Source organism: Leucoraja erinacea, unplaced genomic scaffold, assembly GCF_028641065.1.
Source record: "Leucoraja erinacea ecotype New England unplaced genomic scaffold, Leri_hhj_1 Leri_783S, whole genome shotgun sequence".
Classification (NCBI taxonomy): Eukaryota; Metazoa; Chordata; class Chondrichthyes; order Rajiformes; family Rajidae; genus Leucoraja; species Leucoraja erinaceus.
The window spans coordinates 18,020-45,465 of record NW_026576711.1 but is presented as its reverse complement, the minus strand read 5'-3'; the positions used below and the strand labels follow the sequence as shown (position 1 = coordinate 45,465).

Sequence of the window (27,446 nt, the reverse complement as noted above, 5' to 3'; positions counted from 1 at the left end):
GAACCTTCTCTGCGCTCCCTCTATGGCAATAATGTCCTTACTCCGATTTGGAGACCAAAACTGTACGCAATACTCCAGGTGTGGTCTCACCAAGACCCTGTACAACTGCAGTAGAACCTCCCTGCTCCTATACTCAAATCCTTTTGCTATGAATGCTAACATACCATTCGCTTTCTTCACTGCCTGCTGCACCTGCATGCCTACTTTCAATGACTGGTGTACCATGACACCCAGGTCTCCCCTTTTCCTAGTCGGCCACCATTTAGATAATAGTCTGCTTTATCTACTTAATAGTCTCTGTGTGTTTTTTTCACACAGAGAGTGGTGAATCTCTGGAACTCTCTGCCGCAGAGGGTAGTTGAGGCCACACAGTTCATTGGCTATATTTAAGAGGGAGTTAGATGTGGCCCTTGTGGCTAAAGGGATCAGGGGGTATGGAGAGAAGGCAGGGATGGGATACTGAGTTGGATGATCGGCCATGATCATATTGAATGGGAAATGGTGCAGGCTCGAAGGGCCGAATGGCCTCTACTCCTGCACCTAATTTCTATGTTTCTATGTTTCTATGAAGGCTTTCTTCACTGCCTGCTGTACCTGCATGCTTACTTTCAGTGCCTGATGCACAAGGACACCCAAGGGCCTAATTTCTATGTTTCTATATGTTTACTTTCCTGTTTTTGCCTGTTTAAGGTCTGAACTAAATTGAAAGTTTGTGCAGACCCAATAAAATTCTCATTGTACAACAGAGTGCTTATTGTGCATTAAATAACAGAGAGGTAGAAAGATTTTCACAAGTTTGCTGCCATGAGGCCTCCACTATCTGAGCTCTATGATCCAACTACAGTGAGATTGTGCAGGCAAAGTAGGATTTTCTATATGCAATATAACTAATAAAAGTTCTGCAGGCAAAGCAGGAATTTCTATATGCAATATAACTAATAAAAGTTCTGCAGGCAGGAATTTCTATATGCAATATAACTAATAAAAGTTCTGCAGATAAAGTAGGAATTTCTATATGCAATATAACTAATAAAAGTTCTGCAGGCAAAGCAGGAATTTCTATATGCAATATAACTAATAAAAGTTCTGCAGATAAAGTAGGAATTTCTATATGCAATATAACTAATAAAAGTTCTGCAGGCAAAGCAGGAATTTCTATATGCAATATAACTAATAAAAGTTCTGCAGGCAAAGTAGGAATTTCTATATGCAATATAACTAATAAAAGTTCTGCAGGCAAAGCAGGAATTTCTATATGCAATATAACTAATAAAAGTTCTGCAGGCAAAGTAGGAATTTCTATATGCAATATAACTAATAAAAGTTCTCTCACCTTTCCTCTTTAGCGGGGAACCTGAAGAAAGATAAGTCGGGTCGCCTACATTGGCGATTGAAGCAATTTAGCGCCGAGCAGTAGGAGACACTCGTAGATGTGGCCGGCATGGTCAAACTCAAGGACCAAAGTGGAGATACCAAAGATGTTATAGCTGTGTGGTGGTGCTAGACCTCCCAGCCGCTAGGGGGTAGCGCTTGGTGCCGCCGGGGTCCGGGGCCCCCATCTTGGCGCTGGGTGCTGCATGGTTGGTTGGCGGGGCGAGGCTATAAAAGGAGCGGGCGGGGAGGCGGCGCTTCCTGTGCGGGGCGGCGAGCGGCGGAGGCGGCGGCTCCTGCTCCTCCTCGTGTATCTGTGTACTCCCGGCCCCGCGTAACCTCACAGAAACTCAATAGTCTATTTAATTGCGTAAACCCCCTAAATTGCGTCATTTTAATTTAATTTAATTGCGTAACTCCCCTAAACCCCCGCGCAATCGTCGATCGAAGAGGTGAGTAGCAGTTAAATAAATCTAGCGGGTTGCTTTGGGTTTCTCTCTGACCCGGCGGCGGCGAGAGTGACCGGTCGCTCCGTATAATGGCGGCGAGAGTGATCGGTCGCTCCGTGTAATGGCGGCGAAAGTGACGGTCGGTCGCTCCGTGTAATGGCGGCTCCGGGTAATGGCCACGCCCGCCCGCTTGTCCCCTCCCCAATGCGCACGCGCGGCTCCGCGTAATGGCCACGCCCGCCCGCTTGTCCCCTCCCCAATGCGCACGCGCGGCTCCGGGTATGGCCACGCCCGCCCGCTTGTCCCCTCCCCAATGCGCAGGCGCGGCTCCCCAGCGGTGGCGCAGGCGCAGTGTGGAGGGGGGGAGGGGAAGGAGTCGGCGACCACGTGGCCTCCAGCTTGGCCTCATGGTTTTTGAAACACAAAAGGTCACAAGTGATAGGAGCTAGAATTAGGCCATTCGGCCCGTCAGGTCTACTCCGCCATTCAATCACGGCCGATCTACCTCTCCCCTCCTAACCCCATTCCCCTGCCGTCTCCCCGTAACCCCTGACACCCGCACTAAGCAAGAATCTATCTATCTCTGCCTTAAAAATATCCACTGACTTGTGGCCTCCACAGCCGTCTGTGGCAAAGAATTCCACAGATTCACCGCCCTCTGACTAAAGAAATTCCTCCTCGTCTCCTTCCCTAAAGAACGTCCTTTAATTCTGAGGCTGTGCCCTCTAGTCCTAGGCTCTCCCACTAGTGGAAACATCCTCTCCACATCCACTCTATCCGGGCCTTTCACTATTCTGTGTGTTTCAATGAGCCCCCCCCCCCTCATTCTTGTAGGATTATTAATGCTACAACTTGTATTTTTGAGTGCAGAAACCTGGCCATTAATTTTTCATTTAATTATTTTTTTAGGAGCATTTTCCACCTATCATAAGGGGAATAGATCGGTTAGATGCACAAAGTTTCTTGACCACAGTAGGGGAATCGAGGACCAGAGAACATAGGTTTAAGGTGAAGGGGGGGGGGGAATTTAATAAGAATCTGAGGGGTAACATTTTCACACAAAGGGTGATGGATGTATAGAACGAGCTGCCGGAGGAGATAGTGGGGATGTGTAGGTGGGGGAAGGAGGGAGAGGGGTAGGAAGCAAACTGCAGATGCTGTGTAAACCGAAGATAGACACACACAGCTGGAGTATCTCAATGGGACAGGCAGCATCTCTGGAGATAAGGAAGAGGAGGTGATTTACTGCAGCCCCTCCTGTGTACATGGGTGAGGTGAGGACTGACCTCGCTGCCATTTTAAGCCGCGGCCACCTCCAGTTCTTGACGCTGCGGTGCCTGCCCGTGGCCCGCCTGCGTGTTTGTGGAGGGAGAGCGACCTCCGCCATGTCTTCGGTGCCAGGAAGCCGCCGTCTTCTGGTCCTATCCTCTTTGGCCGAGACACCGCAGTTCTGCGGGAATGTACTCTGTGGGTGTGGGGGGGGGGGGGGGACACTATCGGGCAGCTCCACTCACCACGGCTGTCCTTTCTCTCCGCAGGTCGAAACTGATCTAAAAAAACCAAGCAAAAGAAACTTAAACCGACAATAACTGATGTAAGAGGTGAGTAGAAGTTAAATAAATCTACCGTGTCTGCCGGTCGGCGTCGAGAGTGACCGGTCACATTACGGGTAATGGCGGCGCTTGCTCGTCCCCTCCCCAACGCGCACGTGTGACTCCCCAGCGGTGGTGCAGACGCAGTGTGGAGCTGGTGGGGGGGAGGGGAAGGGGTCGGCGACCACGTGGCCTCCAGCTTGGCCTCGTGGTTTTGAAACACAAAAGGTCACAAGTGATAGGAGCTAGAATTAGGCCATTCGGCCCGTCAGGTCTACTCCGCCATTCAATCACGGCCGATCTATCTCTCCCCTCCTAACCCCATTCTCCTGCCTTCTCCCCATAACTCCATGACACCCGCACTAAGCAAGAATCTATCTATCTCTGCCTTAAATATATCCACTGACTTGTGGCCTCCACAGCCGTCTGTGTGGCAAAGAATTCCACAGATTCACCACCCTCTGACTAAAGAAATTCCTCCTCGTCTCCTTCCTTAAAGAACGTCCTTTAATTCTGAGGCTGTGCCCTCTGGTCCTAGACTCTCCCACTAGTGGAGGACATGACTTCAGAATTAAGGGACAGAAGTTTAGGGGTAATATGAGGGGGAACATCTTTACGCAGAGAGTGGTAGCGGTGTGGAATGAGCTCCCAGTGGAAGTGGTGGAGGCAGGTTCATTAGTATCATTTAAAAATAAATTGGATAGGCATATGGATGAGAAGGGAATGGAGGGTTATGGTATGAGTGCAGGCAGGTGGGACTAAGGGGAAAAAAATTTGTTCGGCATGGACTTGTAGGGCCGAGATGGCCTGTTTCCGTGCTGTGATTGTTATATGGTTATATGGTTATAGGGGAAACATCCTCTCCACATCCACTCTATGCAAGCCTTTCGCTATTCTGTGTGTTTCAATGAGCCCCCCCCTCATTCTTGTTAGTGTATTAATGCTGCAGATTGTATATTTGAGTGCAGAAACCTGGTTCTTCATTTTTAATTAAAGCATTTCCACCTTTCATGAGAGGAATAGATCGGGTAGACGCAAAAAGTTACTTGCCCAGAGTAGGGGAATCGAGGACCAGAGGACATAAGTTTAAGGTGAAGGGGGGGGAAAGATTTAATAGGAATCTGAGGGGTAACTTTTTCACACAAAGGGTAGCGGGTGTATGGAAAGAGCTGCCGGAGGAGGTAGTTAAGGCTGGGACTATCCCAATGTTTAAGCAACAGCTAGATACATGGATAGGACGGGTTTGGAGGGATATGGACCAGTCAAGTCAAGAGAGTTTATTGTCAAAAACGCTGGAGAAACTCAGCGGGTGAGGCAGCATCTATGGAGCGAATGAGATAGGCAACGTTTCGGACTGAAACCCTCTTCAGACCGAAATGTTGCCTATTTCCATCGCTCCATAGATGCTGCTGCACCCGCTGAGTTTCTCCAGCATTTTTGTCGACCTTCGATTTTCCAGCATCTGCAGTTCCTTCTCAAACAAAGAGTTTATCGTCATGTCTCCCAGATAGGACAATGAAATTCTTGCATTGCTGCAGCACAACAGAATACTGTAGGCATAAATACAGATCAGATCAGTGTGACCAAATGCGGGCAGGTGGGACTAGTTATAGCTGGAGCACGTTGGGCTGAAGGGCCTGTTTCCACGGTGGACCACTCTGGCTCTAATTATTTAAAACAGATGCGAGGCAAGTGTGTGTGCATTTGGACTGACCAACGAGAGGAAAGAATAGGGGGAGAGGGGAAGGGAAGGAGAGGGGGTGGGGGGTGTAGCTGGGGAGGGAGAGGGGGGGGTGTAGGTGGGGGAGGGAGAGGGAGAGGGTGCAGGTCGGGGGAGGAGAGGGAAGGGTAGTGTAGCAAGGGGAAGTAACGAGATAGAGGGAGGGAGAGGGGCAAGAGAGAAGGAAGGGGGGGTGCTTTGCTGCAGCCCCCCCCGAGTGCATGGGTGAAATGAGGACTGACCTCGCTGCCATTTTAAGCCGCGGCCACCTCCAGTTCTTGACGCTGCGGTGCCTGCCCGTGGCCCGCCTGCGTGTTTGTGGAGGGAGAGCGACCTCCGCCATGTCTTCGGTGCCAGGAAGCCGCCGTCTTCTGGTCCTATCCTCTTTGGCCGAGACAGTGCGGTTCTGCGGGATTGCGCTCTGCGTCTGTGTGTGTGTGGGGGGGGGGGGGGGACACTATCGGGCAGCTCCACTCACCACGGCTGTCCTTTCTCTCCGCAGGTCGAAACTGATCTAAAAAAACCAAGCAAAAGAAACTTAAACCGGCAATAACTCTGGTGCGTGCATTTGGATTGGTCAATGCTGCTGCCTGGGTGTGGGAAGGGGCATTGTCATGTTGCATTTAATGACTTTAGACAGCGTTTTCCACCTTTCATTAGACAATTGTTTGTTTAAAAGACACACGAGATCAGGTGACACTATGTGCTGGCGTAAGGCAGCCGGGAGGTGAAGTGTGGGTGGAGGAAGGAATGAGGTGTGAGGAGTAACGAGAGGAGAGAATAGGGGGAGGGGAAGGGACGGAGAGGGGGTGTAGGTGAGAGCGGGAGGGGGGTGTAGATGAGGGAAGGAGGGAGCAGGGTAGCAAGCCGTCTGTGGTAAAGAATTCCACGGATTCACCAGCCTCTGACTAAAGAAATTCCTCCTCGTCTCCTTCCTTAAAGAACGTCCTTTAATTCTGAGGCTGTGCCCTCTAGTCCTAGGCTCTCCCACTACGGGAAACATCCTCTCCACATCCACTCTATCCAAGCCTTTCACTACTCTGTGTGTTTCAATGAGCCCCCCCCCCCATCATTCTTGTAGGGTTTATTAATGCTGCAACTTGTATTTTTGAGTGCAGAAACCTGGCCATTCATTTTTCATTTAATTATTTTTTTGGAAGCATTTTCCACCTTTCATAAGAGGAATAGACCGGTTAGACACACAAAGTTTCTTGACCACAGTAGGGGAATCGAGGACCAGAGAACATGGGTTTAAGGTGAGGGGGGGGGGGGGAGATTTAATAAGAATCTGAGGGGTAACTTTTTCACACAAAGGGTGATGGATGTATAGAACGAGCTGCCGGAGGAGATAGTGGGGATGTGTAGGTGGGGGAAGGAGGGAGAGGGGTAGGAAGCAAACTGCAGATGCTGTGTAAACCGAAGATAGACACACGAAGCTGGAGTATCTCAGTGGGACAGGCAGCATCTCTGGAGAGAAGGAAGAGGGGGTGATTTACTGCAGCTCCCCCTGTGTACATGGGTGAGGTGAGGACTGACCTCGCTGCCATTTTAAGCCGCGGCCACCTCCAGTTCTTGACGCTGCGGTGCCTGCCCGTGGCCCGTCTGCGTGTTTGTGGAGGGAGAGCGACCTCCGCCATGTCTTCGGTGCCAGGAAGCCGCCGTCTTCTGGTCCTATCCTCTTTGGCCGAGACAGTGCGGTTCTGCGGGATTGTGCTCTGCGTCGGTGTGTGTGGAGGGGGGAGACACTATCGGGCAGCTCCACTCACCACGGCTGTCCTTTCTCTCCGCAGGTCTAAACTCATCTAAAAAACCAAGCAAAAGAAACTTAAACCGGCCATAACTGATGTAAGAGGTGAGTAGAAGTTAAATAAATCTACCGTGTCTGCCGGTCGGCGTCGAGAGTGACCGGTCGCTCCGGGTAATGGCGGCGCACAACCGCTAGTTCACTCCCCAACGTGCACGCGCGGCTCCCCAGCGGTGGCGCAGACGCAGTGTGGAGCTGGTGGGGGGGGAGGGGAAGGGGTCGGCGACCACGTGGCCTCTAGCTTTTGGCCTCGTGGTTTTGAAACACAAAAGGTCACAAGTGATAGGAGCTAGAATTAGGCCATTCGGCCCGTCAGGTCTATTCCACCATTCAATCACGGCCGATCTACCTCTCCCCTCCTAACCCCATTCTCCTGCCTTCTCCCCATAATCCCTGACACCCGCACTAATCAAGAATCTATCTATCTCTGCCTTAAATATATCCACTGACTTGTGGCCTCCACAGCCGTCTGTGTGGCAAAGAATTCCACAGATTCACCACCCTCTGACTAAAGAAATTCATCCTCGTCTCCTTCCTTAAAAATGTCCTTTAATTCTGAGGCTGTGCACTCTAGTCCTAGACTCTCCCACTAGTGGAAACATCCTCTCCACATCCACCAGGAATTTCACTACTCTTGTGTGTTTCAATGAGCCCCCCCCCCCCCTCATTCATCTAGGGTTATTAATCCTGCAGATTGTATTTTTGAGTGCAGTAACCTGGCCATTCATTTTTAATTTAATTTTTTTTTTGGAAGCATTTTCCACCTTTCATAAGAGGAATAGATCGGTTAGACGCACAAAGTTTCTTGCCCAGAGTAGGGGAATCGAGGACCAGAGGACATAGGTTTCAGGTGTGGGGGGGGGGGGGGGGGGGGAGATTTAATAAGAATCTGAGGGGCGACTTTTTCACGCAAAGGGTGATGGATGTATAGAACGAGCTGCCGGAGGAGATAGTGGGGATGTGTAGGTGGGGGAAGGAGGGAGAGGGGTAGGAAGCAAACTGCAGATGCTGGTGTAAACCAAAGATAGACACACAAAGCTGGAGTATCTCAGTGGGACAGGCAGCATCTCTGGAGATAAGGAAGAGGAGGTGATTTACTGCAGCCCCCCCTGTGTACATGGGTGAGGTGAGGACTGACCTCGCTGCCATTTTAAGCCGCGGCCACCTCCAGTTCTTGACGCTGCGGTGCCTGCCCGTGGCCCGCCTGCGTGTTTGTGGAGGGAGAGCGACCTCCGCCATGTCTTCGGTGCCAGTAAGCCGCCGTCTTCTGGTCCTATCCTCTTTGGCCGAGACACCGCGGTTCTGCGGGATTGCACTCTGCGTTGGTGTGTGTGGGGGGGGGGGGGGAGGACACACTATCGGGCGGCTCCACTCACCACGGCTGTCCTTTCTCTCCGCAGGTCTAAACTGATCTAAAAAAACAAGCAAAAGAAACTTAAACCGGCCATAACTGATGTAAGAGGTGAGTAGAAGTTAAATAAATCTACCGTGTCTGCCGGTCGGCGTCGAGAGTGACCGGTCGCTCCGGGTAATGGCGGCGCTCAACCGCTCGTTCCCTCCCCAACGCGCACGTGCGACTCCCCAGCGGTGGCGCAGGTGCAGTGTGGAGCTGGCGGGGGGGAGGGGAAGGGGTCGGCGACCACGTGGCCTCCAGCTTGGCCTCATGGTTTTGAAACACAAAAGGTCACAAGTGATAGGAGCTAGAATTAGGCCATTCGGCCCGTCAGGTCTACTCCACCATTCAATCACGGCCGATCTACCTCTCCCCTCCTAACCCCATTCCCCTGCCTTCTCCCCATAACTCCCTGACACCCGCACTAAGCAAGAATCTATCTATCTCTGCCTTAAATATATCCACTGACTTGCGGCCTCCACAGCCGTCTGTGTGGCAAAGAATTTCACAGATTCACCACCCTCTGACTAAAGAAATTCAACCTCGTCTCCTTCCTTAAAAAACGTCCTTTAATTCTGAGGCTGTGCCCTCTAGTCCTAGGCTCTCCCACTAGTGGAAACATCCTCTCCACATCCACCAGGACTTTCACTACTCTGTGTGTTTCAATGAGCCCCCCCCCTCCTCATTCTTCTAGGGTTATTAATGCTGCAGATTGTATTTTTGAGTGCAGTAACCTGGCCATTCATTTTTCATTTAATTATTTTTTTGGAAGCATTTTCCACCTTTCATGAGAGGAATAGATCGGTTAGACGCACAAAGTTTCTTGCCCAGAGTAGGGGAATCGTAGACCAGAGGACATAGGTTTAAGGTGAAAAGTGGGAAAAGATTTAATAAGAATCTGAGGGGTAACTTTTTCGCACAAAGGGTGGTGGGTGTATGGAAGAAGCTCCCAGAGGAGGTAGTTGAGGCTGGGGCTATCCCAACATTAACGAAACAGACAAGTACATGGATAGGACGGGTTTGGAGGGATATGGACCAAATGCTGCATTTTTAAGCCGCGGCCACCTCCAGTTCTTGACGCTGCGGTGCCTGCCCGTGGCCCGCCTGCGTGTTTGTGGAGGGAGAGCGACCTCCGCCATGTCTTCGGTGCCAGGAAGCCGCCGTCTTCTGGTCCTATCCTCTTTGGCCGAGACACCGCGGTTCTGCGGGATTGCGCTCAGCGTCGGTGTGTGTGGGGGGGGGGGGGGTGGAGCCCCTATCGGGCAGCTCCACTCACCACGGCTGTCCTTTCTCTGTCCCCAGCCGGAGTTTGAAGCTCGCTGACGATTCCTTGTGTCCGTGGAGGGGGGGTGGGGGCAGCATTGGGCGTGAGGGGGTTAAGGCAACCCCCAAATTAGCCACGTTTGCCCCAGGTGCTCATTGAAAGCGGCAGCACATGTAGACCTGGTTGGAGCTCGAGTGAATGGAGCAGAGATAAGTCCCGCTGGGAGTAAAGGTATTGAACTAACAAGTACTGTTTACGACTCGGTGATAGAAACATAGAAACATAGAAATTAGGTGCAGGAGTAGAGGCCATTCGGCCCTTCGAGCCTGCACCGCCATTTAATATGATCATGGCTGATCATCCAACTCAGTATCCCGTACCTGCCTTCTCTCCATACCCTCTGATCCCCTTGGCCACAAGGGCCACATCTAACTACCTCTTAAATATAGCCAATGAACTGGCCTCAACTACCCTCTGTGGCAGAGAGTTCCAGAGATTCACCACTCTCTGTGTGAAAAAAGTTCTCCTCATCTCGGTTTTAAAGGATTTCCCCCTTATCCTTAAGCTGTGACCCCTTGTCCTGGACTTCCCCAACATTGGGAACAATCTTCCTGCATCTAGCCTGTCCAACCCCTTAAGAATTTTGTAAGTTTCTATAAGATCCCCTCTCAATCTCCTAAATTCTAGAGAGTATAAACCAAGTCTATCCAGTCTTTCTTCATAAGACAGTCCTGACATCCCAGGAATCAGTCTGGTGAACCTTCTCTGCACTCCCTCTATGGCAATAATGTCCTTTCCTCAGATTAGGAGACCAAAAACTGTACGCAATACTCCAGGTGTGGTCTCACCAAGACCCTGTACAACTGCAGTAGAACCTCCCTGCTCCTATACTCAAATCCTTTTGCTATGAAAGCCAACATACCATTCGCTTTCTTTACTGAACCAGACTGAGGGGGTGCGCGGGCAGGGATTCGCATTTGGTAGCAGAGGGTGGTTCTCAACGGGCGACCGTCGTGAGCAAGGAGCTGAATCGCCTCGCACCGCGGAGTGAGGAATTGTGCCCCCAGTGTAAATAGTTTTTCTCCAGTTCGCCTGTCCGACAACGAATTAGTCATTCGCCGACTCCCGAGTGGCATCCCGACGAGAATCAGGTCAGTTTGGCGAACACTAGTAGAAGAATATTGGGTCAGTAACATTGAATTACTGAGTGTCGGTATTGGGTCAGTAACTCTGCTTGTACTCGCTAGAATTTAGGAGATTGAGGGGGGGATCTTATAGAAACTTACAAAATTCTTAAGGGATTGGACAGGCTAGATGCAGGAAGATTGTTCCCGATGTTGGGCAAGTCCAGAACAAGGGGCCACACACACAGTTTAAGGATAAGGGGGAAATCTTTTAGGACCGAGATGAGAAAAACATTTTTCACACACAGAGAGTGGTGAATCTGTGGAATTCTCTGCCACAGAAGGTAGTTGAGGCCACAGTTAATTGGCTATATTTAAGAGGCAGTTAGATGTGGCCCTTGTGGCTAAAGGGATCAGGGGGTATGGAGAGAAGGCAGGTACAGGATACTGAGTTGGATGATCAGCCATGGTCATATTGAATGGAGGTGCAGGCTCGAAGGGCCGAATGGCCTCTACTCCTGCACCTATTTTCTATGTTTCTATGAGAGCCGATAATGGGTCAGTATCGTAGAATTACTGAGGGTCAAGGTTGGACGATATGGATAATTGTGTGGAAATCTTTGGCCGAAATGGGTGATTGGTTTAGGCGCCACAACAGAACCAACCTTGTCACAAGTATCGGCTTTGCGATAGAACTGAGGGCGAGGATTCTGGGGGGGGCGACGTCCCCTTTTGCGGCCGGCGAGGTGATCGAACGACCATCCGTTCTCCACCAACTCCCGGGTTCGAGAGTTGCCAAGCCCCGCTTCCTTCAACCCAGCAAATCCCCATTGGCATCGGCGACCCAGGAACGATGGCCGTTTTCTTCCCTTGAGATGATGGCCAAACTGAGCCAGGTGCAGACTTCCTGCGAACCGCTATACGTGTCCGTAATGCCGACTCCAGAGATTTGTGGGCCCTGGTGCAACAAGTCTTAACCCCAGTCGAACACGCAAGATTCCTAAATAACTTGGGGGGGGTCCCGAACACATGACATGCTAGCCAGTCTGCATTCAACTATGAACTGTGGCCTCAACTACCTTCACAGCTTAAGGATAAAGGGGAAATCCTTTAAAACCGAGATGAGAAGAACTTTTTTCACGCAGAGAGTGGTGAATCTCTGGAACTCTCTGCCACAGAGGGTAGTTGAGGCCAGTTCATTGGCTATATTTAAGAGGGAGTTAGATGTGGCCCTTGTGGCTAAGGGGATCGGGGGGTATGGAGAGAAGGCAGGTACGGGATACTGAGTTGGATGATCAGCCATGATCATATTGAATGGCGGTGCAGGCTCGAAGGGCCGAATGGCCTCTACTCCTGCACCTAATTTCTATGTTTCTATTCCCAGAGCCCGGCCCATGAGGACGGGATCCTTACCTCCCTTACTACCACTGCAAAAACCTACTGACGTCTCCAAAATTCTGGATACAAGGCCCTGGAAAGGGGGGGGGGGGGCAGAAGAATTTTTGCAGAGGTTTTCAGAGATGCATATCAATCAGTCGGGATATTCTGACTATGGATACAGTGAGGATTCACCCCAGTATTGTGCTTTACTGATATATTCCCTCCCAGCCACTGTCGCAAGGGCAATAAAAACTAACAATATACAAACATAGAAATTAGGTGCAGGAGTAGAGGCCATTCAGCCCTTCGAGCCTGCACCACCATTCAATATGATCATGACTGATCATCCAACTCAGTATCCCGTACCTGCCTTCTCTCCATACCCCCTGATCCCCTTAGCCACAAGGGCCACATCTAACTCCCTCTTAAATATAGCCAATGAACTGTGGCCTCAACTACCCTCTGTGGCAGAGAATTCCAGAGATTCACCACTCTCTGTGTGAAAAAAGTTCTTCTCATCTCGGTTTTAAAGGATTTCCCCCTTATCCTTAAGCTGTGACCCCTTGTCCTGGACTTCCCCAACATCGGGAACAATCTTCCTCCATCTAGCCTGTCCAACCCCTTAAGAATTTTGTAAGTTTCTATAAGATCTCCCCTCAATCTTCTAAATTCTAGAGAGTATAAACCAAGTCTATCCAGTCTTTCTTCATAAGACAGTCCTGACATCCCAGGAATCAGTCTGGTGAACCTTGTCTGTACGCAATACTCTATGGCAAGAATGTCCTTCCTCAGATTTGGAGACCAAAACTGTACGCAATACTCCAGGTGTGGTCTCACCAAGACCCTGTACAACTGCAGTAGAACCTCCCTGCTCCAAGAATACCCCATGTCTGTGGCTGTTGAAGAAACAAACCGGGAAAAACCTTGGAAGTTTCTTTCCATATTTTATTAATGTGTGCTGGTTTTGTTCTTGACGAGTTTCAGATCTAATTTCTATAATATTTTTACACAATACGTTATAAATACAGGTAGATGTGGGATGTGGGTCACAGCATGAAACAAAAAGGTACCTCGGCCCACAGTCTATATCAACCGCCGTCGTTACAATATACGGTTATACGTATCGTGTGATTGTTATGCATGTACTTTGATTGGATGTCATTGGACTGTTTTACTGTTCTTTTTTAATATTTTTATATAAATCATGTTTCTCGGGGTATCTAAATGTTCTTAGTTATTTAAGTTGTGACTATCGGATGGAAGCTGCATACCAAATCTCGATGCACCTATGTGCAATGATAGTAAAATTTATTATTATTATTATTATTATTGGACCGAAGTCAGTTAACAAGGTTTGCATGATTTTTTTTTTAAGTCGGATGTTCTTGCTTAAACTTAAACTGTTGTCTATTGTATCGAATGTGCAGTAAATTTGTGACGAGCAGTTGCGAAATGGATCTCTTTTCGCTGATAAAAGTGGAGGAGAGTGATGTAACGGGGATGGGATCTGACGAAAGCTCCAATGACGACCGCAGGCGCGATGGACCGAGCGGGGACGCGGGCTCGAGCAAGGACGGGGAACAGCCCGCGGCGCCCTCGCGCTCGTCTGCCAGGAAGAAAGCCAAGTACGAGATCAAGTTTTCAGAGGGCTGGCTCGCCTACCCGCTCTTCTCTCCGTGGCTGCAGAAGAGGATTGACGGCACCGGGAAGTTTGTGCCGTTCTGCGGCATTTGTAGAACGGCCATCACGATGGGGAAAAGTGCGATTATGAGACACAGAGCGAGCAAGGCCCATCAGCGTGCGTCCAGAATGTGCGGGAATCTAGCTAAACCGCAACCTGCAATGCAGGCGCCCGTTCCACCTTCTTCTCCTTCTGAAATGGAAATGAAGATGTGTAGTTTCTTGGTCGAAAACAATCTTCCCATGTCCCTCTCAGAAAATCTGCTTGCACTGCTGAGGAGTTTATTTCCCCGCTAATGAAACTCTCAATCACGTCACTTTAGATGGACAGAAAGCCACCAACACAATCAGACAGATGCTCGGCTTTCTTTACATGAAAGAGGGGGCTGAGCAACTGAAAGGCCACAAATTTTCACTGGTCATCGATGAGCCAACGGACATGGCCACAGAGAGTCAGATGGCTGTGATTGGGACATACTTTGATGCCGAAAGCTTCAAGATGAATACTGTGTTCATTGATCTCGTCGATCTGCCGAATGGTAAGGCAGACACCATCTACACTGCGGTTATTCAGTGTTTGCAGGAAAAACATCTTCCAATGGAGAATGTCATTGGATTTTGTGCCAACACCTGCAGCGTTATGTTTGGAGTCCAGCATCCCATTTCTCAGCTCCTGCGAAAGCATCACCCCTGGATCGTGCCAGTCAAATGCTCTGGTGATTTAATTCGCCAGTGTGCGTCTCGTGCTTCGTTGAAGCTACCAAAGTCACTGGAGGACTTGTGCAGAAACATCCACTCTCATTTCCGCATGTGCTTGCAGAAGCGTGATGCTTTCAGAGAATTCCAGGATTTGCCTAACGCGGATGATCATCGCATCCTCGGGGCAGGGCATACCAGGTGGCTTGCGATGAAAATATGCGTAGACAGAATACTAGAACAGTACGAAGCTCTGAAAGCCTACTTCCAGGGAGTTGCGATTGAAGATCCGACACATACAAACGACTCGATCCTGACGAGCCTGACCAATGCGTTCACAGTGGCATACCTTGAGTTTATGTCCTATAACCTGGGCAGACTCGCTTCCTTCAATAAACTCTTCCAGAGCGAGGTTCCCCTTCTGCACGTTCTCAAGCATGAGGTTTCACAGTTGTTGCTGGGTCTTTCATTAGATTTTATGGAGCTGTCCCATGTCAGAATGTGCGACCCCCTAGACCTGAATGTGAATGATGAGGAGCATCACATGCCGCTGTGTAACGTTTACACAGGGGTGAAGGCTTCTAAAGCAATTCAGAGCGTTGGTGACAGTATCGGGGCAAAGCACCCAGACATTACACTCTTCCAGCACCACTGCAAGCAGTTTCTCATAGAATGTGTGACAGAGATCCAGCACAGATTCAGCAACCTACAGGAACTGGATTTCCTGAGATGCCTCGAGCCAGCAGTGGCGAACAATCTGACCATACCATCCTTGGCCCCGTTGTACCAGAAACTGCCATACCTGGAGGAAGTTGCTTCAGTTCAAGATGTCGACACTGAGTGGAGGAAGCACTCGACACTCCCCACTTTGAATGGCAGCTTGCCAGTGCAGGAGTACTGGCGGGGGGTATTCACACAGAAAGATGCCTGCGGAAACCAAGTGCACCCCCATTTGAGCAAAATAATCAGTGTGTTGCTGTCATTTCCTTTCTCCAACGCTGCCGTTGAACGGGTTTTCAGCCAACTGCGGCTGATAAAGGACGACCGCTGGACAAATATAAAATGAGAGAGACTGGCATGATATTCTTTCCATTTAAATCGCAACCCCCATTCATTTTGTTTTCTGTATTTGCCGATTTTTTTCTGCCGCCCGATTATTTGGCGGCCAATCAGCCGCTGTCTCCAAGGGGGCTGCATCCAATCGCCGGCCAGCTCCCCTTGAAATTCCCGTCCAATCAACAAATCGGTCTCCCGTCCAATCGGCCGCTCTCCCCAAGGGCGAAGGGCGTCGCATCCAATCGTACAGCGCGCCGATCGCTCGGCGGCCAATCAGGCGCAGTCTCCCGAGGGGGCGTGGCGGCCAATCATCGACCAGCTTCCCTTGCTGAAGTAGAAGTTGGCTGCAGCCAACACCTTTTCTCTGCTGTTTGCACACGTGGAGAGACATTTCAGGTAACGTTTTTTGTAAAGATATTTTATTTTAAATTTATTTTATTATTAGAAGTGAGTACACTACAGTGGTACCTTTTTTCAGGTGCCAAATATATGTTAATATGATACATTCTCTGTACAACTTCTTTTTTTAATTTTTTTTTTTAAGAGAGAAATAAGAAAGAAAGATAGTAGAGAGAAAAATGTGTAGCGTGTATACAAAAAGAGAGAGATAGTGAGGAAGGGAAATAATTTATTTAATCAAATATTTATCTTTTTGGGGTTATTTTACTGGCTGTGTTAGAAAAATTCTAAGCTTCTGTTATGTAAACCACCAGCAGAAAGCTTGGGAATCACAAATGCAGGAGACCCCTGGGGGAGGGGGGGGGGGGGGGGGGGGGGGGGTAACCAGCCTGCCCCCCCCCCCCCGGCCAATACTTCCTACTTTTTTTTCTGGAGGTGAATATCAAGCCCGATTGAAATCGTTACGAAATCTATTATTTTTTCAGTTCATCTTTCATGCAATCCGAAGTTGATTTCCCTGTACATGTATCGACCGTACATGTTGCATGACGCTCTTGAACCCAAGACCAGTGAAGAGAGTGCAGTCAACATGGTCAATGGCCCTTGTTGTAGTGAGTTCTTTGTCACGCTGTATTCCAGGCACGCACTGCACTCAACACACACCACGGTGGCGTTCAATGAAAATGCGCGTAAAACATGCAGCGAAAAGGAGGGAGAGTTCATGTCCCCACGGTACGAGTTCATTCCAAGAGCTCTCCCCGAGTTTGCCCTGGTTCCAACTCGGACATTTACGGCAATGGGTACTCGGGGCTCTCATGGACATTTTTCAACATGTTGAAAAATCTTCACGAGTCTTCCCGTGCTTGCCTGCCGTTAGCGAGTCTTCCCGAGTACCTGCCGTTAGCGCTAAGAGACGTCCCCGAGCTCCGACTACGTACCCGCTACGTTCATTCTCCGTGCTTGCCACGAGTTTGATTTTTTTTTTTTTAAACTCGGGAGAGTTCTTGGAATGAACTCGTACCGTGGGACAGGGCTATTAGGAATGAACTGCAGATGCCGGTGTAAACCGAAGATAGACACAAAACGCTGGAGTATCTCAGCGGGACAGGCAGCGTCTCTGGAGAGAAGGAAGGGGAGGTGATTTACTGCAGCCTCCCTGTGTACATGGGTGAGGTGAGGACTGACCTCGCTGCCATTTTAAGCCGCGGCCACCTCCAGTTCTTGACGCTGCGGTGCCTGCCCGTGGCCCGCCTGCGTGTTTGTGGAGGGAGAGCGACCTCCGCCATGTCTTCGGTGCCAGGAAGCCGCCGTCTTCTGGTCCTATCCTCTTTGGCCGAGACACCGCGGTTCTGCGGGATTGTGCTCTGTGTAGGGGGGGGGGGGGGGGGGGGGGGGGGGGGGGGGGGGGGGGGGGGGGGGGGGGGGGGGGGGTGGGGGGGGGGGGGGGGGGGGGGGGGGGGGGGGGGTGGGGGGGGGGGGGGGGGGGGGGGGGTGGGGGGGGGGGGGACACTCGGGCAGCTCCACTCACCACGGCTGTCCTTTCTCTCCGCAGGTCTCCAGCTGGAGTTTGACGCTCGCTGCCGATTCCAGAGCAAGAGTCGCATTGCGGCAAAGACGGCGTCTAGGACGGGTCCCGACCTGAAACGTCTCCGATTCCTTGACTCCAGAGTTGCTCCAGCATTTTGTGTCCATCTTGGGCGTGTGGTATGCTTGCCTTCATTGATGGGGGGGCACTGAGGGCCCAGATGACACGTTGTTGCCCTATAGGACGCGGGACGGGCGGTATTTAGAAACATAGACAATAGGTGCAGGAGTAGAGGCCATTCGGCCCTTCGAGCCTGCACCGCCATTCAATATTATCACGGCTGATCATCCAACTCCGTATCCCGTACCTGCCTTCTCTCCATACCCCCTGATCCCCTTGGCCACAAGGGCCACATCTAACTCCCTCTTAAATATAGCCAATGAACTGGCCTCAACTACCCTCTGTGGCAGAGAGTTCCAGCGATTCACCACTCTCTGTGGTGATTTGGAGTATTGCGTGCAGTTCTGGTCGCCGCCATTGCAGGAAGCATGTGGGGGCTTTGGACAGGGTGCAGAGGAGGTTCAACCACAACACTGCCTGGGTTACAGGTCTCCAGCTGCAGGGAGAGGTTGCACAGACTTGGATTGTTTTCTCGGACACGTCTTTGAGGGCGGAGGCGAGAGCAGACGGGTTTATAAAACGATGAGAGGCATAGATAGGGTAGACAGTCAGAACCTTTCTTTTCCCTCCCACCACCAGGGTGGAATTGTCGAATTGTTCAAACACCAGAGGCATAGCTATAATAAGGTGAGAGGGTGGAAGTGTAAAGGAGATGTGCGGGGCAAGTTCGTGGGTGCCTGGAACGAGCTGCCAGGGGTGGTGGTGGTGGTGGTGGCAGATACCATAGTGGTGTTTAAGAGTCTGTTCGATTTGGATCATGTGGAGGCAGAGGAGATCAGTTTAACTTGGCGTCACGTTCGGCACGGACATTGTGGGCCGAATGGCCTGTTCCTGTGCAGGAGGGGGAGTGAAGGCCCCTCTCTCCTCTCTCCTTGAGTTGAGGCTGGAAGAGTAACAACGATTTTAAGACATTCGGAGACAGCAGAGAGACCAGGAGATGCTGGAATCTTGAGCCCATTCAAGGATAGAGGCTTCACTGGATAGGATGTTGTGGTTGAATCTGGTAGCTGGGGGGGGGGGGGGGGGGGGTTTATATACCCCCACGTGCCAACGCACCCAAGTACCAGGCTCCCTGAGGCAGTCGCCAAACCCTGTGGCAGCTGCACCCTTCCAGCGAGGAGATGTGACTCCTGGCTGGTGTTTCCGACACTGACTTGGCCATTCCGGTGAGTGTGTCGTCCCTCTCTCCCCCCACCCCCCACCCCCGGCTCCCAGGAACCGTCCTTCAGTTCTGGTCTAGAGGTGATCGACTGGGCTTGTATTCACTGGAATTTAGAACGAAGAGAGATGATAGAAACATAGAAATTAGGTGCAGGAGTAGGCCATTCGGCCCTTCGAGCCTGCACCGCCATTCAATATGATCATGGCTGATCATCCAACGCAGTATCCCGTACCTGCCTTCTCTCCATACCCCCTGATCCCCTTAGCCACAAGGGCCACATCTAACTCCCTCTTAAATATAGCCAATGAACTGTGGCCTCAACTACCCTCTGTGGCAGAGAGTTCCAGAGATTCACCACTCTCTGTGTGAAAAAAGTTCTTCTCATCTCGGTTTTAAAGGATTTCCCCCTTATCCTTAAGCTGTGACCCCTTGTCCTGGACATCCCCAACATCGGGAACAATCTTCCTGCATCTAGCCTGTCCAATCGCTTAAGAATTTTGTAAGTTTCTATAAGATCCCCTCTTTTAAAAACATAAAATTCTTAAGGGGTTGGACAGGCTAGATGTGGCAAAATCTAGTTCCCGATGTTGGGGAATGAGGGGGGGGGGGGGGGATTTTTATAGAAACCTACAAAAGGACTGGACAGGCTAGATGCAGGAAAAATGTTCCCAATGTTGGGCGAGTCCAAAACCAGGTGCCACACACAGTCTTAGAATAAAGGGGAGGTCATTTAAGACTGAGGTGAGAAAAAACGTTTTCCCCCACGCAGAGAGTTGTGTGAATTTGTGGAATTCCCTGCCACAGAGGGCAGTGGAGGCCAAGTCACTGGATGGATTTAAGAGAGAGTTAGATAGAGCTCTAGGGGCTGGTGGAGTCAAGGGATATGGGGAGAAGGCAGGCACGGGTTATTGATGGCGGTGAAGGGCCGAATGGCCTCCTGCTGCACCTATTTTCTATGAGAGGCCGGCCTGGTGACTGAGCTGTGACGGGGTCCCTCCAGTTCTTGACATGCCTGCGTCTATAATTGTGGCCTGTGTGTGTGTGTGTGTGTGTGTGTGTCGGGAGGGAGAGCCTCTGGAGAGAAGGAACGGGCTCAAGATCCTCGTACAGACTGAAGGAGGGTCTCGACCTGAAATGTCGCCCATTCCTTTATCTCCAGAGATGTTGCCCGACCCGCTGAGTTACTCCAGCATCTTGAGCCTGTGTTACATCGGCCTTGAATGACGGGTGCAAGGAACTGCCGATTACTTGACACTCTGGAGAAACAGGCCCTTCGGCCCATGGAGTCTAGATCTCACGACAGAAATGAACTGAACGAGGGTCTTTTGGTTGGTGCAGGGGTTATGGATCGCACGCAGACACGGGTCAGATTAACGGCACAGACACTGTGGGCCGAAGGGCCTGTGCTGTACTGTCCCACGGGGGGAGGGGAGTTGGGGATCACATGACTTATAGTCTCTGCGGGAACTTCATCGCGGGACTTATGGGACGGGTTAATAGAAACATAGAAATTAGGTGCAGGAGTAGAGGCCATTCGGCCCTTCGAGCCTGCACCGCCATTCAATATGATCATGGCTGATCATCCAACTCAGTATCCCGTACCTGCCTTCTCTCCATACCCCCTGATCCCCTTGGCCACAAGGGCCACATCTAACTCCCTCGCCCATGGTCCCCGTTGCTCCAGCACCTCACCCCCACCCCCCACCCCCGGGTCATCGGTTCGTAAAAGATAGGAGCAGGATTAGGCCATTCGGCCCATCAAGTCTGCTCCACCATTCAATCATGGCTGATCTATCTCTCCCCCCTTAACCCCCATTCTCCTGCCTTCCCCCCTCCATAACTGCTGACGCCCGCGCTGATCAATAATGTGTCTTTCTCCCTCTCTCCCAGGTTGCCGTGTTGGGTTGTCGAGGGTCCGGGGAGGCGCTCGGAGTGAGTAGAGCTGGTGGATACATCAATGCAGTCGGTGCGTTGAGGAACACCAGGGGTGTCCCTGGGGGGGGTGGGATTGGTGTGGATTAGAGCTCATTGTTCTGTGATTCCCAGTGGCTGGCAGTCACCATGCGTGCTCTCTTAGAAACATCGGCAGTAGGTGCAGGAGTAGGCCATTCGGCCCTTCGAGCCAGCACCGCCATTCAATATGATCATCCAAAATCAGTATCCCCCATTCCTGCTTTCTCCCCTCCCCATATTGTGTTAGTCCCAAGAGCTAATCATGGCTGATCATCTACAATCAGTACCCCGTTCCTGCTTTCTCCCCATATCCCTTGATTCCGTTTACCCTAAGAGCTAAATCTAACTCTCTTGAAAACACCCAGTGAATCGGCCTCCACCGCCTTCCGTGGCAGATCTTCAACAGATTCACAACTCTCCCCCTTCCCTTTTTTTCTCCCCCATCTCACCCCTGGCTTCCCCCCTTCTTAACTGTGTGTGGCTCGCTGGTTCAACTCTGGGTCTCCCCCTGCATCTTGCCGTGTTAGGTTTTAAGAGGGTGCCGGGGAGGCGCTCGGATGCTGGAGTAGAAGGTACAAACAAAATGCAGTCGGTGCTTGAGAAAACCCAGGGTGTCGGGGGGGTGGAATTGGTGTGGATTAGAGCTCATTGTTCTGGGATTCCCAGTGGCTGTCAGATCACCTGCTGCTCTCTCTAGAAACATCCATCCAGTAGGTGCAGGTTTAGGCCTTCCCTCAAATGACTTTCTCTTAAGCACCGCCCTCCCAATGATCCCCAAAATTCCAGTACCCCAACCTTCTTTCCATTCCCCCTATTGTAGTCCCATTCGGCCCCTTCAGACACAGCACCCCCGTTCCTGCTTTCTTCCCTCTCTGCCCATAACGATCCCTTCGATTCCGTTTTTCGTCAAAGAGCTCAAATCTCTTGAAAACAACCCAGTGAATCGGCCTCCACCCGCCTTCCGTGGCAGAGAATTCCACAGATTCACAACTCTCTGGGTGAAAACGTTTTTCCTCATCTCAGTCCTAAATGGTCGACCCCTTATTCTTAAACTGTGTGTGGCTCGCTGGTTCTGGACTCTGGGACATTTTTCCTGCATCTAGCCTAGAATTTTAAGAAGGAACTGCAGATGCTGGAAAATCGAAGGTACAAAAAAAATGCTGGAGAAACTCAGCGGGGCAGCAGCATCTATGGAGCGAAGGAAATAGGCAACGTTTCGTCCCGAAACGTTGCCTATTTCCTTCGCTCCATAGATGCTGCTGCACCCGCTGAGTTTCTCCAGCATTTTTGTGTACCTTAAGAATGTTATATGTCTCTATAAGATCCCCTCTCATCCTTCGAAATTCCAGTGAATACAAGCCCAGTCAATAGGAGCAGGAGTAGGCCATTTGGCCCCTTTGAGACAGCACCGCCATTCAATGTGATCAAGGCTGCTCATCCACGATCACAGTCGATCCATTCTTTCGTCAAATGTCAAATGGGCAGCGCTGGATGGAAAATGGCCGGAGCGGTTTGTGGGCATTGGATGGAGACTTTTATTTCCAATAAAATAAACATTTCGCCAAGACGAGGAGCTTTCTGTTTGAGCTGATGTGATGTGTTTGTGTTCTGTCTCACTCCTGTTAGAAATGAGCAATTACCCCACCACTCGTCCCATCTTCTCCCCCCCCCTTCCGCAAAGACCGCTCCCTCCGCAACTCCCTAGTCAATTCATCCCTTCCCTCCCGTACCACCCCCACCCCGGGCACTTTCCGTTGCAACCGCACGAAATGCAACACTGGTCCCTTTACCTCCCCTCCTCGACTCCATTCAAGGACCCAAGCAGTCGTTCCAGGTGGGACAGATGCATGTTCACCTGCATCTCCTCCAACCTCGTCTATTGCATCCGCTGCTCTAGATGTCAGCTGATCTACATCGGTGAGACCCAAGCAGAGGCTGGCGATCGTTTCGCCGAACACCTCTGCTCGGTCCACAAGAACCTACCTGACCTCTCGGTGGCTCAGCACTTCAACTCCCCCCCCTCCCATTCCATATCCGACCTCTCTGTCCTGGGCCTCCTCCATGGCCAGAGCGAGCAACACCGGAAATTGGAGGAACAGCACCTCATATTCCGCTTGGGGAGTCTGCATCCTGCGGGGCATGAACATTGAATTCTCCCAATTTTGTTAGCCCTTGCTGTCTCCTCCCCTTCCTCAGCACTCGGGCTGTCTTCGGGCTCCTCCAGCCTTTTCCTTTCTCCTCCCCGCCACCCCCCCCCCAGTCTGAAGAAGGGTTTCGGCCCGAAACGTCGCCTATTTCCTTCGCTCCATAGATGCTGCCGCACCCGCTGAGTTTCTCCAGCGTTTTTATCTACCTTCACAGCTCACAGTTGAGTTCAGTATGAGCAGTAATGGACTCGACAACTAGGAACTAGTTACATGACGATGGTTTAGTTTAGAGATACAGGCCCTTCAGCCCACCCCGCCCGTGCTAACCAGCGACCCCCACACGCCAGGGACAATTTACAATTTTACTGCAGTCGATAAATGTACAAAAACTTGTACATGGAGACATAGAGACCTCCCGCTGCTGAAAGACTCATCCATGCCTTCATCTCCTCCCGACTGGACTACTGCAACTCACTTCTCCTTGGCATCAGCTCCACCTACATCAACCGACTCCAACTGGTCCAGAACGCAGCCGCCCGACTCATCACCCGCACCAAATCCTGGCATCACATCACTCCAGTCCTCAAACAACTTCACTGGCTTCCCATCTCCCACCGGATCACCTACAAAATCCTGATCCTCACCTACAAAGCCCTCCACCATATCTCACTGACCTCCTCTCCCCCTACCAACCCTCACGGTCCCTCAGATCCACATCAGCCGGTCTCCTCTCCATCCACAAGTCCAACCTCCGCAGTTTTGGGGACGGAGCCTTCTCCAGGGCAGCTCCCAGGCTCTGGAGCTCCCTCCCCCAACTGATCCGCAATTCCGTGTCCCTCACCATCTTCCAGTCCCGTCTCAAGACCCATCTCTTCACCTCTGCCTATCCTTAGCCCCACGTCCCCCTCCCTTTTCATCTGTGCACGAATTGCCTCATATTGTGTTTTGAATTAAATTCTGTCTTTACTTTGTGTACTAGTCATGTCCCTACTATTTATTTCATTCCGCTTACATGTTTTTCCTCTACCTGCTAAATTTTTGTAAGGTGTCCTTGAGACTCTTGAAAGGCGCCCATAAATAAAATTTATTCTTATTATTATAGTACGTAGATGCAGGAGTCAACCATTCAGCCTTTTGAGCCAGCACCGCCATTCAATATGATCATCCAGATTCAGTATCCCGTTCCTGCTTTTTTTCCCCCCGTATCCCTTGATTCTGTTAGCCCTAAGAGCTAAATCCAACTCTCTCTTGAATACTTCATGCCTCTTAGAGATTAAGGACTCTAACCTGCTGCTGACCTTCTACCGCTCGTCCATCGAGAGCCTGCTGACATACTGCATTACAGCATGGTATGGCAGCTGCACCATGGCAGACAGGGAGAGGCTTCAGAGGGTAACCAGGACAGCGCAGAGGATCATTGGCTGCCCTCTCCCCTCCCTGATGGACATCTACACCTCCCGCTGCCTTAGCAGGGCAAAGAAGATCATCAAAGACAGCTCCCATCCTGCGTTTGGACTGTTCGACCTGCTGCCCTCTGGAAGGCGCTATAGGTGCATCAAATCCAGGACAAACAGACTCAGGAATAGTTGCTTTCCGAGAATTATACCTACCATAAATTCAAATTCACACATGCACTGACTACACCGCCCAACACGGACTTCCATCTGTATATATGATATATGTATATATGTCCCCCCCCCCCCATCTCCCTTCTGTTTTTTTTTTTTCTCTGTTTCTTGTTTTTTGTGCTAAATTGTATGTATGCACTGAGTACGAGCAGCTTTCAGTTTCACTGTACATGTATAGTGACAATAATTGGCATATCTATATCTATCTTAGTAGTGGAATGAAACAAGAGTACCCGGAAAAAATCTGCGCGCGATCCCACACACACACACACACACACACACACTAGGGGACTATTTACAGTCTAATTTTACCAAAGCTAATGAACCTAGAAATATGCGCGTCTTTGGAGTGTCGGAGGAAACCGGAGCATCCGGAGAAAACCCACGCAGGTCACGGGGAGAACGTGCAAACCCCGTACAGACAGCACCCGTGGTCGGGATGGAACCCGGGTCTCTGGCGCTGTGAGGCAGCAGCTCTACATGCTGCGTCACCTTGCATCTTGCTTCTTTCCCTCACCCCCCCCCCCCCTCTGTTCATTAATTTTTGTCATCAGTGCAATTAATAAAAATAAATAAGTTACAGAGATAGGTTTGAATACGTTAGGTCTTTATTCTCTGGAGCGCAGAAGGTTAAGGGGGGACTTGATAGAGGTCTTTAAAATGAGGAGAGGGATAGACAGAGTTGATGTGGACAAGCTTTTTTCCCTTTGAGAATAGGGAAGATTCAAACAAGAGGACATGACTTCAGAATTAAGGGACAGAAGTTTAGGGGTAACATGAGGGGGAACTTCTTTACTCAGAGAGTGGTAGCGGTGTGGAATGAGCTTCCAGTGGAAGTGGTGGAGGCAGGTTCGTTGGTATCATTTAAAAATAAATTGGATAGGCATATGGATGAGAAGGGAATGGAGGGTTATGGTGTGAGTGCAGGCAGGTGGGACTAAGGGAAAAAAGTTGTTCGGCACGGACTTGTAGGGCCAAGATGGCCTGTTTCCGTGCTGCAATTGTTATATGGTTAAATATTTACATGTTAAAAATATTAATTATTAAAATTATTATTAAAAATTAAAAATCCATCTAAAATAGGAAGTAAAAACAGACATTCAAACAGAACAATTGATCCCCAGTCGATGGCTTTACCTCCAAGGAGCTCATTGTAGACTTCAGGAAGTCCAAAGGCGGCACGCACACCCCCATCCACATTAACGGGACGGAGATGGAACGTGTTTCTAGCTTCAGGTTCCTGGGAGTCAACATCTCCGATGACCTCTCTTGGACCCACAATACCTCTACTCTGATCAAGAAGGCTCATCAGCGTCTCTTCTTCCTGAGGAGACTGAAGAAGGTCCATCTGTCTCCTCAGATCCTGGTGAACTTCTACCGCTGCACCATCGAGAGCATCCTTACCAACTGCATCACAGTATGGTATGGCAACTGCTCTGTCTCCGACCGGAAGGCATTGCAGAGGGTGGTGAAAATTGCCCAACGCATCACCGGTTCCTCGCTCCCCTCCATTGAGTCTGTCCAAAGCAAGCGCTGTCTGCGGAGGGCGCTCAGCATCGCCAAGGACTGCTCTCACCCCAACCATGGACTGTTTACCCTCCTACCATCCGGGAGGCGCTACAGGTCTCTCCGTTGCCAAACCAGCAGGTCGAGGAACAGCTTCTTCCCGGCGGCTGTCACTCTACTCAACAACGTACCTCGGTGACTGCCAATCACCACCCCCCCCCGGACACTTATTATTATTTATTCAAATCGTTTGCTATGTCGCTCTTCAAGGGAGATGCTAAATGCATTTCGTTGTCTCTGTACTGTACACTGACAATGACAATTAAAATTGAATCTGAATCTGAATCTGACCTTGACAGGAGTCTTAGCTGTCAAAGTTTGGGCGATGTTAGATGTGTGGGTGTATAGGGAGGGGGACACAGTCCGATCACCATTTTTATTGCTTGCGGGACGAAGCTGTGTTTCGTATTCTGCTGGTTCTGCAGCTGATACGCCCGTACCTCTTCCCGGATGGCGGAAGGGAGAAGATATAGTGGGAGGGGGTGGTAAGGGCCCTTTAATGTTCAAGAAGGAACTGTGCAGATGCTGGTAAATCGAAGGTACACAAAAACGCCGGAGAAACTCAGCGGGTGCGGCAGCATCTATGGAGCGAAGGAAATAGGCGACGTTTCGGGCCGAAACCCTTCTTCAGACTGATGGGGGGGTGGCGGGGAGGAGAAGGAAGGAAAAAGGAGGAGGAGGAGGCTGAGGAAGATAGATAGATAGATAGATAGATAGACAGACAGACAGACAGACAGACAGATAGACAGACAGACAGATAGATAGACAGATAGATAGATAGATAGATAGATAGATAGATAGACAGATAGATAGATAGATAGATAGATAGATAGATAGATAGATAGATAGATAGATAGATAGATAGATAGATAGATAGATAGATAGCCTTTTATTGTCATTCAGACCGAAGTCTGAACGAAATTGCAGCAGTCATACATATGGGGAGGAGACAGCAAGGGCTAACAAAATTGGGAGAATTCAATGTTCATGCCCGCAGGATGCAGGCTCCCCAGGCGGAATATGAGGTGCTGCTCCTCCAATTTCCGGTGTTGCTCGCTCTGGCCATGGAGGAGGCCCAGGACTGAGAGGTCGGATTGGGAATGGGAGGGGGAGTTGAAGTGCTGAGCCACCGGGAGGTTGTTGCGGACTGTGAGCGGAGGTGTTCGGCGAAACGATCGCCCAACCTCCGCTTAGTCTGTGGATGCGGCGCTTCTGGTAGATCTCAGGCTGACTTCACTATCCTGTTTGGCTGTCTTTGTCCGTAGGCCTTGCAGCTCCCCAAACCAGGAAGTGATGCCTCAGGTCAGTATGCCCCTGTAGAAGGTGGTAAGGTGTACAGTGGGGAGACCTGCTTCTT

At 50.5% G+C, this 27,446-nt stretch overlaps 1 protein-coding gene and 6 non-coding genes across 11 annotated transcripts; all 7 read left to right on the top strand.

Moving 5' to 3' along the window:
• The first annotated feature begins 1,606 nt into the window (after nucleotides 1-1,606).
• On the top strand, nucleotides 1,607-21,138 carry LOC129694752 (uncharacterized). Of its 5 annotated transcripts, XM_055631509.1 has the most exons (7): nucleotides 1,607-1,823; nucleotides 2,961-3,094; nucleotides 3,359-3,421; nucleotides 5,635-5,690; nucleotides 13,525-15,925; nucleotides 17,481-17,632; nucleotides 20,686-21,138. In XM_055631509.1, the coding sequence occupies exon 5, from the start codon at nucleotides 14,133-14,135 to the stop codon at nucleotides 15,537-15,539; it is 1,407 nt and encodes a 468-aa protein (XP_055487484.1). In that variant the 5' UTR covers nucleotides 1,607-1,823; nucleotides 2,961-3,094; nucleotides 3,359-3,421; nucleotides 5,635-5,690; nucleotides 13,525-14,132; the 3' UTR covers nucleotides 15,540-15,925; nucleotides 17,481-17,632; nucleotides 20,686-21,138. The 5 variants fall into 5 exon arrangements, with proteins under 5 accessions (XP_055487484.1, XP_055487485.1, XP_055487486.1 ...); XM_055631510.1 differs by lacking the exon at nucleotides 2,961-3,094; XM_055631511.1 differs by lacking the exons at nucleotides 2,961-3,094; nucleotides 3,359-3,421.
• LOC129694757 (small nucleolar RNA SNORA57) lies at nucleotides 3,133-3,265 on the top strand. Its single transcript, XR_008723040.1, has one exon. It is a non-coding gene; the product is annotated as a small nucleolar RNA SNORA57 (small nucleolar RNA).
• On the top strand, nucleotides 5,401-5,533 carry LOC129694759 (small nucleolar RNA SNORA57). The gene has a single exon (XR_008723042.1). It is a non-coding gene; the product is annotated as a small nucleolar RNA SNORA57 (small nucleolar RNA).
• Nucleotides 6,695-6,827, top strand: LOC129694758 (small nucleolar RNA SNORA57). The gene has a single exon (XR_008723041.1). It is a non-coding gene; the product is annotated as a small nucleolar RNA SNORA57 (small nucleolar RNA).
• Nucleotides 8,101-8,233, top strand: LOC129694755 (small nucleolar RNA SNORA57). Its single transcript, XR_008723038.1, has one exon. It is a non-coding gene; the product is annotated as a small nucleolar RNA SNORA57 (small nucleolar RNA).
• Nucleotides 9,394-9,526, top strand: LOC129694756 (small nucleolar RNA SNORA57). The gene has a single exon (XR_008723039.1). It is a non-coding gene; the product is annotated as a small nucleolar RNA SNORA57 (small nucleolar RNA).
• Nucleotides 17,140-17,272, top strand: LOC129694754 (small nucleolar RNA SNORA57). Its single transcript, XR_008723037.1, has one exon. It is a non-coding gene; the product is annotated as a small nucleolar RNA SNORA57 (small nucleolar RNA).
• Nucleotides 21,139-27,446: the final 6,308 nt, after the last annotated feature.